The sequence below is a fragment of the Rhopilema esculentum genome, chromosome 15, assembly GCF_057945365.1.
Source record: "Rhopilema esculentum isolate cy_ngs chromosome 15, ASM5794536v1, whole genome shotgun sequence".
NCBI lineage: Eukaryota > Metazoa > Cnidaria > Scyphozoa > Rhizostomeae > Rhizostomatidae > Rhopilema > Rhopilema esculentum.
Window position 1 is genome coordinate 6,997,098 of NC_142829.1, and position 12,678 is coordinate 7,009,775.

A 12,678-nucleotide genomic window follows, 5' to 3' on the forward strand; every position below is an offset into this window, starting at 1 on the left:
GCATATTTTAGCCTTTTCTCGCATTAGTTGGTGTGGCTCAAAAAAGTTTATCTGCCACACCCTGAGCCGGGACCTTTTGGTTTGCTGGCCACCCTGAAATTATGACACTGACCAAAACTGAAATATAGCAGTTCGAGAAAATATTCGCTAGTTTTATCAATGATAATTATAGTCGTTTGAGAACCACGCCCGTATCTGTTGCCACGCCTATTTTGTCGGCAAACCACTGGTTTTGCACCCCCCCCCCCCCCCCATGAACATTTTCTAGCGACGGCCCTGTGTCTATGGCAGTTTTTCTGAGGTAGCTCTATGCCTTTATATTGCATAAGTGCAGTTTAGTGAAACGTTTAGTCTTTTGTATGGTAGTTTTCCCACTACATTAATGTGATACTTCAGCAAAAAAATGAGGGGGCCACCGCCACTAAAAAACGCCCTTTATCCCAGTTTGCGGGAATACCAAGAATTCATTTCGGGAATTTTCTAGGTTTTCCTACAGTGATCAGGGGAACGTCAAATACATAGCAGCGTCACCGTTGCTAGGGTAACAGCATTTCAACATGGCTGAAGATAAACCCACGGAATCCAATCCCGCCAAGAAAGTCAAGCCATCATTAGAGATGAAAAGAGAAGCAGTGAAATATTATAATAATAATGCAATACCACAATGTCTGGAAAATCTTCTAAACCAAATGTATTTGGAAAATCCAGCTGATTTGTATGGATATATGGTAGGATAATGTATTTGACACTAGGCCCATTACACACCTGGCTTTCTAAAGCTACTTTTTATTGTTTTTTGGGGCTTAGTGTTTAGGGGGCTTAGTATGGATCTTGCCCGAAAATTATTGCTTCGTTGGAATTGAAAGGTCTAATTGGTGCTTCAAATGTGATAAATTTTGCCTGGTAAGAGGGGGAGGGGGCTGGTGCAGTCCTCTCAACCGGCAGATGCACCCGCGAGGTCAATGCAGTGCTGCACGCCATTTGCTCCAGCACTGTTATGAAAACCTTCTCTTTGCACGTCATGTGAATAATAAAAGCAGGTTTTCACACGATAAACGTGCTTGAAATGACTCTATACACGCGATATCTCATCGAGAACTGCCATACCCTGCAGACCTCCCAGACTTAATTGACGATTTTACTATTTTATCTTTCCAAAGATCAAAGGACATGGCGAATAGTTATCTTCAAAATTATCCCTTTTAAATCCTGTTACACGTCTTCTAAAGGGACAGGACCTTTCTATGCTTCTGTCATATCAAAATTGACCTAACATAAGGCATTTTGGATTTTTCTTCAAAACGATATTAGTTTAATAACTCATAGCTTTATTTTTTAGGCAGAGTACTTTGGGAAGTATTCACAGGATCCACTCATATCAAAGGTTTGCATTCTAAATAAATTTTTTTAACATATTATCACTTTTTAAATAAATATGTTAAAAGTAATATGATTACAAATAGGTAATGTATATAAATGTATTTGGAAATATTTACCTTAAAGCAGAGTTTAAAATTGAACTGGAAGATACTTTTTTCAAAAGACTGCCCCACAAAATTAGCATTTACAGTATCTAATGGTAACAGTCACATATAGTGAACAAAATCCAACTTCATGTGATGTATTTTATTACTTTTTAGATAGAATTTGTTGAAAATATCAGCTCAAGAGGATTTCTTAGCTTCAAGGGATATGCCTTCTGCATTATAAATGGGTTGGAAAAGGTAAGAATACCATACACTAAAAAATCCACAACATGGTAGAGTGAACTTATGAAGAATGAGCCTTTGGGGTCAATGATCTTCTCTAAGCCAAAATCTGAAGCTGCATTTAAGTGCACTGAAGAAAGCTCATCAATAGTAACTGTAACTAGGCTTGAAAAACTAGTTGTGACCATTGTAAACAATTCAAATGCCATTATTAGAATAGGTTCTGTATCAATTTCCCTTCGGCTTATATAAGCTTTATAGCTTCTTTTACCAGGGTTCCACCAAATATTTTTGAAACTCTAAAGCATGTATGGACTGAACCTTGCTAGATCGATCTCTACTGCAGTAAGGACATTACATATTTGCCAGTCTGACATGTAGCTTATTGGTCTTGAGAGTTTTTTTCATTTAAAATTTTTTCTTAATAGTTATCATACTAGCATTCAATTAGTTAATATTGATTGTGTTTCTTCACATAGCTTGTTACAGCCCTGCCCTGTTTCTTTGATGATGGGCCTGTCATTGAAGTGCCTAGAGTGAAATCAAAACCAACAACTGGCTCAAAATTAAAAGCAGAAAAGAAACTAACAGCAGCCCAATCATCTTTGCCCTTCAATCAAAGTGATTCAAGCACCTCAAAGGCCAAGATACATGATTTTTCAAAACACAAGAAAAACATAATGGAAATTGCAATGAAAATATGTGGACAAAATGTTGGCAATCAGGACAAGACTGATGAAGCTATTAGGTGAGAAATGAATTGACTTTTTAACAAAAATTCGTTTTGGAAATGTATCATAATAAACATGCAGAGACAGTACAAAAAATTCTGCTTCTTTGTCTTTCGATATTTTATATGATAATTATTTCATATTAAACTTTTTTATACTTTTAATAATAATAAATACTTTTTCAATATGCTCCCTGATTGAAAGGTCATTCTATGATGAACTTCTCAAAGAATGTGATGAAAGAATAGAAGCAGAAGATAGCGAAGATGCAAGTGAACAGATCATACAAGTCCCCGATCCAGCAACAAGCTTTTGCCCTGACTGTGCACGAAAATTAGCCATAAACCAAGAAGAGTTGTATTTATCACTTTTGACTGCTAAACTCTCAGCAGATCTTGCAAAATGTTCTCTTTACAAAAGCCTTCTACAGACATACTATGAAAAGGCATGTTGAATTATAAGTACTGTATTTTCTGTTTGTTTGATAAGAAAGAGCAGGCATTTCCTCTATATCATACATAACATAAAGTCATATAGACACATATCAAGCTTGACATATAGTCACGCACTGCATACAAAAATAGGCCAAAGCTCTAGATTTTCATTTGATCCATAATTATTGCTTTGGTTTGCTAAAACATGTTTTACAAGTTTTTTAAAGGGATTCTACAACATTATTGTACAATATTGTGGGTCCTTTACTTGAGACAAGTCAAGCTAGCGTGAAAATAGAAAAATTTCCTCAATGAATTTATAAGTGGTGAAGAGAAATTTAAATTCCATTAATTGACAAGCAACACCTTTTTTCCTGTTTCAAATTTCATATATGCACAAATGAAGAGGGCTTAATTTCAACCTGGCATAAAATATTGGAGGATTGACATAGAGATCTCATACCAGTATGACTTTATGCCATCTATTTTAATGCTGAGATTTTTCAAGCATTCCCGCAAACTCTAGTTTCTTTTTGGAGAAATGGGAGAGGGCTAAAACCAAACAAATTATACATTATTTGGTATCTGATTTCATATCACTTCATATCATTTCATTGCATATGCAAATTTTGATAAATAGAAAAATAAAAATTTTATTCTAGGAAATCCATAGCATTGTACTTCCTATCCCAGCAGTATCTGTTATAAAATGTGGCACTGATGGCCCTGGAAAACTAAATATGATCAAATGCGCTTATCTTATTCCAAAACCTGGTTTGAACTATACAGCGGTAAGATCATATGTTTACTTCACTTATCAGAAGCTTACCAGTTCAAAGCAAAGGCATGTTTTTTCTACCCCTTAATTTTAGGAGGGCGCCATTCACATATAATACATATGCAGGATGGGGGAAGGGGATTTACCAAAAAGCATATGTTTGCTTACAGGTCAGAAGGGGCACTGGAGTCAAAGTAGATATGGAAAATATATGTTAGATATCCTTTAAAAAAGCTCCAAGGTCATAGATTTAAAGCTACAACTGTGTGGTACAGCCTAGGCAAAAAATAGGTACAAATTTATGGCCACAATTAGGGTATTATGAATCTTTGAGTTGTCTTTTACATATTATCTTTAGTATCATTGTTTTCATTACAAAAAAGTTCCTTTTTGCAGTGTTGCCTTGAGCAATACTTTACAATATAAAGATTCATTTGTGCAGCATATTGGTGCAGACAGATATGTGTAGCGTGTTGTCAAATTGCAAAATGGAGAGGAGTTAAACTCAAACTGTACATATACAAAGGGACAGGGGTTGCCAAAGAAGTACAACTGCATACAAAAATGGAGAGGGGTTGACCTCTAGGACAAAATATAGCCATTTGCATTTGACTTATATTTCAAAGAAATTCACTTCTGGATAACCAAAAATGTCAGAATATTTATATTTAATTTTTTCGCAGTTTAGTCTAGCAAGTTTTTGAAAGACAATGGAATACGAAATGCATGCAGACCTTACTTTTTACAGCAAGTTATTTCCAATAGGGATTCCAGAAAATATCTACAGTTTACAAAGAACTTGGACAATGCTTACAACAAAAGCTTGGGGTATGTACCATTGCATTTACCTTTCATCTTAAATTCAAAGGACTTTTAAAATAAGCCTGAGACTTATCCAAGACATAGCATGAAATAATTTAAGCACCTGCAACTTGTGATTTCTCAATATATTGCATATTATGACTTGAATTTAAAATGTTGCATGCAGCAGAATTTTTTTTGTGATGTGGAATCTTAATACAATTGAGGAGGGATCACCCCTCTATCAAGAAGGCTTATTGAATTTTTACTGTGGCAAATAAGCTGAAGGTTAGCATATATTTGAAAACATTTCTAACTGTTTTTTTAAGGCAAATGGGAGGTTAACTAGTACTGATGGATCATATTTACCAAATCTTGAGCGTGCTGAGCAGGTGTTAGAGTTCTTACAACAAGCCTGCAATCTAGCTAATGTGGAGTTTGAAGAAGAACTGGGTGTTATACTGGACATTGGGGCTTCATATTTGTATGATGAGGTATGTTTCAGTGTTTTCTTTAATAAAGTTTAAAAGAAGTACTATTGTTCTGTTTGAGATTTTAATATTCTTAGGGAGTAAACAAGACAATACGCCAGGGCAAAATATTAGCCACAGTTAATTTATGTGTGTTTATTGTTGTTTGTTCTCAGTGTGTTGTGGTACTCTTTATTTGCTACAGAATTTATAAGTTTCATGACTTTTTTCAAATAAAAACCATGGATTATTTAATAAATCATATACCAGGAAAAAAAGAAATACGAGGCATCAACTGGAAACTTAAAAACTGCAGAGGACATGATGACTCTGTATGCTGACTTGATTGATAGATACCCAGTCATTGGTTTCATTGATGGCTTATCACACAAGGTAAAGTTGAACAATTTACAATGAATTTCAAGGACAAGGTCATAGAGTTTTTATATTCCACAAAAATTAAACAGAAATTTTGAAGAGAGATATCAAACAGAGAATATTTTTTGTCCTGCTTAATGCATTTTCTAAAGAATATTTCTCAAATAAGAATAATCTGATTTGGTTCTCCTAAGTCTTGCTGTTCCTCTCTTTGACCCCCTCTAGCCTTGGGACATTTCTTTGCTTAAGACAATAGGTCATTCCCCAATATTTTTATAAGATATAGACTTTATATCCTTTAGAAATGCTATAAAGTCACATTATTTTGTATTTGGTTTTAAGTGTTTATTGTCAAGGAAAATCAACCATTTGATTAACATTAATGTAAGCTACATTTTCTGGATCACAGGATATTGACAACTGCCAACAGCTGAACAAAAGATTTGATGGAAAATGTTTCTGTTTTGGAGACAACATGTTTGAAGATAATGTGAACATTATGGAGGACAGAATAGAAGATAAAGCATGCAATTCATCTGTTTTGCGACTTGGGAGTCTTTTTAACAACATCACAGAGATGTTTCAGATAACAAAATTTTTGAAAGGTATTTTTGTCAATTATAGTTTATATCAAGTGTACCAAACTTTCTTTTTCAAAATACCTAAACTTCAACATGTTTTCTACAATCCAAGTAAGAAAAAAGCAAAATAAAATCTTTATATAAAAAACTGCCTAAAACATGCTGGCTCTAAATCTAATAAGCTTTAGAAAGTTACAAAATAATTAAAATTACAATTATTCTTTTCTTTATGTGCATACATCTTGTTCACCACTTATTAAACAACATATTCTGATCAACGGGGACAGAATTTATGAACACAATTGACAAAAATCCTTATCCAATTTGGTAGAAAGCGTCTCTATCCTTACCAGGACAACTGTGTTTAGTCAGAGGGTATTTCAAAACAAAACCAGCAAGATACACTTTCCCTATCCACTTTCTATCCCACGGGCCAGTCTCCTACTTATTCTCTGTACTCATTTTAGCTCCTATTAGTTAAGACAGCATATTTACTTGTTGTATGTGTCAGTACTGCATATACTTGTATTTCACCCTACTGTTTCAGAACATGATTGCAGAGTGATGATGTCCAGCATGACTACACAAGGATGTACAAGCTTGGTCACCCCTGACTTGGTAATCATAAAATTCCTGACCTTTTCATTAATCTATGTTTCTTTACTTATATCTGATTTCTACTCTACCAACATCAAATTTTACATGAATTGCCTCCTTTATTTTTCTTTTAAAATTGACTTGTTGACACTTTAAGGTTACGGTAAACGTTTTGAACACGAAAATTGGTTTTTTCTTCCTAAAGGCCAAACGGCTCAAGGAATCTGGATAAACTATATATCATTCGATGCACAAGATTATGGCGTATCTAGCCAGATAAAAAGTATTGGCAAATAATGTTAAATGTTATTTTCCATGCGAATTTACTGGTCAAAAAGTGTACCACCTTCAAAAGCTATTATGTACCCTTGCGTTTGAGGTAACAAAATCTGACTTAGACTAGCAGGAAGTGCAGGTCCTAAGCTACCAAAGTGTGTCTCAGATTTTTTAAATTCCTCCTCTTCTTGAAACTATGCCCTGTCAAAAATTGGCAAATAATTGTTCCACCCTCCCGCAGCTGTATTTGGGTATAAAAGACGGACCAGAGAAAATAAAAAAATTTTGAGACACACTTTGTTTGCCCAACGTCTGCCCTGGCCGTGTGCAAATTTTCGAGCCATTCGATTGGTTCCTTGGGTACATAATAGCTTTTTCGTACCTGCATGTAGAGGAATTTCGAGTCCGGAGAAAACGGGATTTTACTGATCGCACTTGCAAGATACACTCGTAAACCACAGTGTAATCCGGGTCAAGTCACTTGAAGATTTAAGATCAATAAGCCTGTTTAAATAAACACGGCCGTACATTGGGTATATGGATGTGCCATGCTATATTGTAAATGAGACATGCGACTACAACCGCAAAGTAACGATAATCGGCTTAAAAGGTCAAGAGATTTTCAGGCCTCAACTAAAAGTTTAGATAAAGAAATTAAGGAAACCTTCGTTTACATGGGATTTTTTCCACTTTCAAAATTTCTATTTGTTTCAAATTTGGTGTCATTGTGTGCCTTGAAAGTTCGGCTACTTGAATGTGAAAAAATCGAAAAAATGATGTTTTCATCCAGCAAACGTTTACCGTAACCTTAATGCAACTTTTGTTACATTCAATTCTTCATTCTTTCATCAAGCTCAATCGATGAGACATTTTGAAATAATTTTGAAATTATGAAAACACTTATATATAGCAGCATATTATAAAGTGCATAATATTAATGTTAATGAATAAAACAGCTTATTGATTTAAGATGATGTGGCACAATAAGTGCATTGATGTTAACTATGCAAAGCTTAAATGAACTTGGATTAACAGATTTTATAAATTGAAATCATAGGCAGTAGCAGCTGGATCAACATTCATAGCCTTAGGACCCCTGGTTCATGAAGAAAGCACTGGAGCAGCCAGCAGACTAATTGAGATTGAAAATGAATTAACAAAAGACGGCATCCTACAAAGAATGGAAGAATTCCCTTTTCCTGTGCACACTAAGGACATTGAAATTGAAGAGGAAGAATCGAATGCTATGGTGATAAATGAGGCAAATAAAGAGATAATTGAAAAGAAGAAGCCCAGTTAACTTGACACATCAGTACAGCATACAAAAAGGTATTCAAGAAGTTTTTTTGGAGAATCTGAGAATTGTTTAAGCATGTTTGAAGTGGTAACACCTTAATGACTAGATACAACATTAACATTACTTAAGATGTAATTTAGTCAGCAAATTCACACTTGTAACAATTCTTTAGCTCTACATCATTGAAAAATGGTTCTCAAATCTAAAAAAATTTAAAGGGAGCAAAAAGAGACATTCAGCGTACAAAAGATACTCTTAGTAGACAGTCCTTGCTTTGTTTGCCTTCACTGCCCCCATTTAAGCACAACTTAAATGATATATAAATATAACACTATATGATAATATTAATAAAGGAAAAAGGCTTCAGTTGAACATAGTTTTTGTTTTGTAAACATCAAATTAAAATTACAAATCTCCTTTTACATTCAGTATCCAATTCTACAAAAGGTGAATTAACCTACTTAATAAATCTGATTCTAAATTGCACACTGAAATTTACAGACTTCAATTTCATTGCTCTGCTCAACTAAGGTTTTCCTTGGGTAGAATAAAATGTTCAAACTAAAGGCAGAGGCAAACTAGATCATTCTAAAACACTACCACAAGTACCAGCCTCTCCTTGTTTGGAGCCCTGGCTACAACACAAAGTAGAATTATAAAGATGGTGTGTAATATATACAATGAGTATGAGTTATGATGTGTACAATGAGTGTGCAAGGTCTTTCATTTTATATATATAATAGATAAACTCACGATTTTTTTCTAAATTTCTTCAACACTCCAATCATGTCACAACCAGTCACAAACTGACATCCATCTTTATTGTTAGCAAAGTTAGCTCTTTGACATACTGCTCCAATAAAGTCTTTCAATAATTCTTAACGACTTCTCTGACATTATATAAAATTTTGCTACTTTGATATAGCATCCTCCCACTCTTTTACGTCATCTGCACTAGACTTTCTAGGAATTCTCCATTTCTCAAATTTTTGAACCAAGTCTCCGTCTTTTGATGGTAGACTTCCCGTCATAAGTAGAGAAAACTCTTCAACCTGTAAGGAGTAATGTGACAGTAATGGCGTAATGTGTTAAATGGCTTATGACAACGATTTATCATAAGATTTTCATTTTTAAAATTTTGAAAAAATATATGCTAGTAACTGAAGTAGGAAATCTCAAACGAATGTATGCATTATGTTACCTCTGTATCAGGAAGTCATAGTTCCCCACATTCTTATTCACCTTAGGGAAATATTCACATTTAATCACAATCTTCATATTTACATTGGAAACTGTCATGATATGTTGTTCAAAGTCTTCGTGAAAAGGAGCTTATCTGCTTCCAACTGAGAAATACATATTCAATTATTTAAATTTTTACATATGTTAAAAGCTCTATTAAACCCCCTCTCTTTTAAGCCCCCTCTCTATTAAACCCCCCTCTTAAGCCCCTGATGTCAAACAAAGAAAACATGAGCATCGAGTGGGTCTCTTGACAGGTTTGATGACAATAAGATTGGGTGCATTAAAAACTACCCATGTAAATATAGTGGGTCTCTTGACAGGTGTGATGACGATAAGACTGTCTGCATTAAATATGACCCATGTAAATATTAACTTGTGCACCTAAGAAATTGGTCGAAATTTGATTAGAAGATGTCCCAGGGGATTTCAATTGATCCTGGTGACTCTTGAGGAAGATGAGGATATTATATTTGATTGATTTTAAGAAACTTTTGAAGCTGCTAGCAAAGTTTTTGAGAACATTTGTATGACATTTTCATAAAAGAAAAGAATACGGAAATTTGTATAACCTTTTTTATATTGAATTATTGATAAGCACCCCTCTGTCTTTTAAGCCCTCTTTTAGCCGGTCTGGATTTCATGGCAGTTTTCGGCAAGATCTCGGGAGCGCACAGGCTATTACCCCTGAGTGCAAGAGTGCATTTGTGATAAGTGTGCACATTTGAGTGTGCATCAGATTTCTCAGTGATTCTTGAGTATGTGCACATCTTCCCGGCACTTATCCTGCTTACATCAATTTTACATCTCTGGGAAATTCATGATTTAAAGTTGAACTATGCTTACCTATCACTACCATCAGTGGCCGTTATTCAAATTTCTAAAGATTTGGCAAGTAAATAGATAATTTAAAAAAATAATTGCCTATTAAGGTCCTTGATGTCTAGGGAACCTCATAAAGAAAGAATTCAATTTTAAGAATGGAATTTATTTGTTTATGGTTGAACAATGGTAATCCGTTTATAGAATGGAAATAATAGTAAAATGTGACAATGAAACAATTAAAACAAGGTATAATATTGAAACAATTGCAAGAAAATGACTGCAAACAATGACTGACAACCAGCTAATTGCCAATAAACTTAGAAAGAAGGGTTTAGTGTGTAACTTAACACTGTAAATGTTAAGGCAAACATATCAAGACTTGCATATTTGGTAAAAAAATTGACTTTTTGTCCAAGTTAGTTGGTATCTTGTTTTGTTTAAACATCATCCACCCATGAATTTGAGTACAACAGTGAAATTATCTCCGGTTTCTACCCTGTTGTTATCAGTCTGTAACTATGCCTCCCAATGATTCTCTAACTTCATATTTCACCCTGTTAAACCTTAATGTACAGGCATCAAGCCTGCAAAATTTCATCAAGATCAAACTTGTCCCACATTAGGATTTTTTCAGTTATGTAGCGGTTGTATGGCATTTCCCCGAAACTGGCAATAACAGGTTTTCTTATTTTAAAAATGCAATAGCTGTGAAAGAGATGGTCTTACAAGGTTTTTAGCATTATTTTTTTATTCTGCAGGTATGAAAATGGTGGGATGTACATTTTCAGAATGATAATGCAAAGGATACCAAAAAAATTAGAAATATAAAATGTTGTTTGATTTTTTACAAAATTCAAAATGGCCGCCAATTAGTGGTTTTACCTAAAAAATTATTGAATTTGAAATTGCGATATTTCAGCCAATATAAAAGATATTGACGTGAAATTTTGGGAAACTTTATTTCTAAAGAAGATTTATTTGCAAAATGAAAATGAAAAAAATCTAAGATGGTGGGTGTCAATTCCAACTTTTATCTGGTGAACTGACATGGAATGACCCAATATTCTGAAGTGTATTCTGCAGCCAATCTAAAGTAAGGGGTCAGAAAAAGTTTCTGCTCATTTTGCTTGCAAGGGTGCCTTTCTTTCTCAGTTTTGTCTCAGCTCCACTGAAAACTTTTTGCCGGCCCTAATCTAAAGTGGATCACACAATTTAGAATGACACATTCTTTTCCAATCTCAGTTGTGGACAATTTAAAAAGTAATTTTGCCATACACTCTTTTTTTTATATAAGAACAATTTTATAAGAACACGAGCCTCAAAATTGGTCAAAAGTTAAGAAAAAATTAAGAACAAGCTGAGGCTGAGCATCTGCAAAATGCATTTTTCAACAATGTTTTTTCTCTCAAAATCGAGGATTTTTAGCGATGTATGGGTGCTTTTTCAACGAATATTCAAACTTTTCTGCAAATGAAGGTTGTCTCACTCACTTTGTTGGCAAATGAGGCCTGAACACCTCCCTAGAGCGAAAAAGCTAGCACTCGCACTGCTTACACCCTATTAGATTAAGAACAAATTAAGAACAATCCAGCCTCAAATTTTCGAAAAAATTAAGAACAGTCAGCCTGAACTTAAAATTACTGGTCCTTTAAAAAAAAGAGTGTATTTGAAAAAGCGTTCTAATTTGAGCCATATCCAAAAACACGCCCAAACCATGCCCATTTTTCTGGAGTGCAGCTGCCATGGAATCCATACTGGCTCTTTAGGACTGACAAAAATAAATAAGACCCCGGGAGCTTAATAGAGATTTTACGGTGATTGTATACTTACATTGCGCACTCCTAGTGCCCACTTTGTTGCCAAAACAAGAAATCCGCACCCAGCGATACTTAAGACCGTACCAATTCCAAGTGCCTTTAAAGCAAGTTTAGTAGCCCCTAGCTCACCAAATTCTGTGGGGTTTTTCTTCCTTACACGCCCTAATGTAAGCCCAAAACCAGCAAACAACGACAGAGTTGTTATGCCAAATATAAAACTCCCTTTTCCAAATAATCCGCTACTATTTCCATTTTCGCGGGGCTCGTGTTCAGCCGCCATTTGCCTTGATGTAGCCTCGTTTCTGAGAGGCGGTCGATATATTTCTGAGGTCGATATACTTCTGAGGGTCGAAGTTTTGAAAGTGAGACGGTCGATATATTTTTTTACAAATACTTTCTTTTTCTTTGTACTTGTTTTCCTTCGTCGATTTGCGTTCTTTGGGCTTCCTCTCGTAAGCAAGTCTATTCTTCTCACCGATATCACGTTTTTCACCGTTATTATGCAAAAGCGTAGCATAAGAGTTCAGACGTAGTATCTCGACAATGTACTCCCATATCGATGTTATAGTCGAATTTTGCCGAAATTGAGGAGGGGGTTGAATCATTTCGTTGCATAAATGAGAAACAATTTCTGGAATTCTTCCCGAATTTCCCCCCTACTTTTTCATTAGGCAGGATAGGCTTAGACATACAACCTTTGAACAGTTGCGGTTGAGGGTTTCTGAATATACACCTTTTTAAA

General features: G+C 34.8%; 2 protein-coding genes across 2 annotated transcripts; one reads left to right on the forward strand and one right to left on the reverse strand.

Moving 5' to 3' along the window:
* The first annotated feature begins 532 nt into the window (after nt 1-532).
* LOC135685824 (enolase 4) lies at nt 533-8,204 on the forward strand. Its single transcript, XM_065201903.2, has 12 exons — nt 533-728; nt 1,340-1,384; nt 1,641-1,724; nt 2,189-2,457; nt 2,645-2,885; nt 3,537-3,665; nt 4,418-4,480; nt 4,783-4,947; nt 5,194-5,316; nt 5,711-5,906; nt 6,430-6,500; nt 7,813-8,204. The coding sequence occupies exons 1-12, from the start codon at nt 558-560 to the stop codon at nt 8,053-8,055; spliced, it is 1,800 nt and encodes a 599-aa protein (XP_065057975.2). The 5' UTR covers nt 533-557; the 3' UTR covers nt 8,056-8,204.
* LOC135685826 (uncharacterized) lies at nt 5,778-12,453 on the reverse strand. Its single transcript, XM_065201905.2, has 2 exons — nt 11,950-12,453; nt 5,778-9,104 (listed from the first exon to the last, which is right to left on the reverse strand). The coding sequence occupies exons 1-2, from the start codon at nt 12,451-12,453 to the stop codon at nt 8,964-8,966; spliced, it is 645 nt and encodes a 214-aa protein (XP_065057977.2). The 3' UTR covers nt 5,778-8,963.
* Between the last annotated feature and the right edge of the window lie 225 nt (nt 12,454-12,678).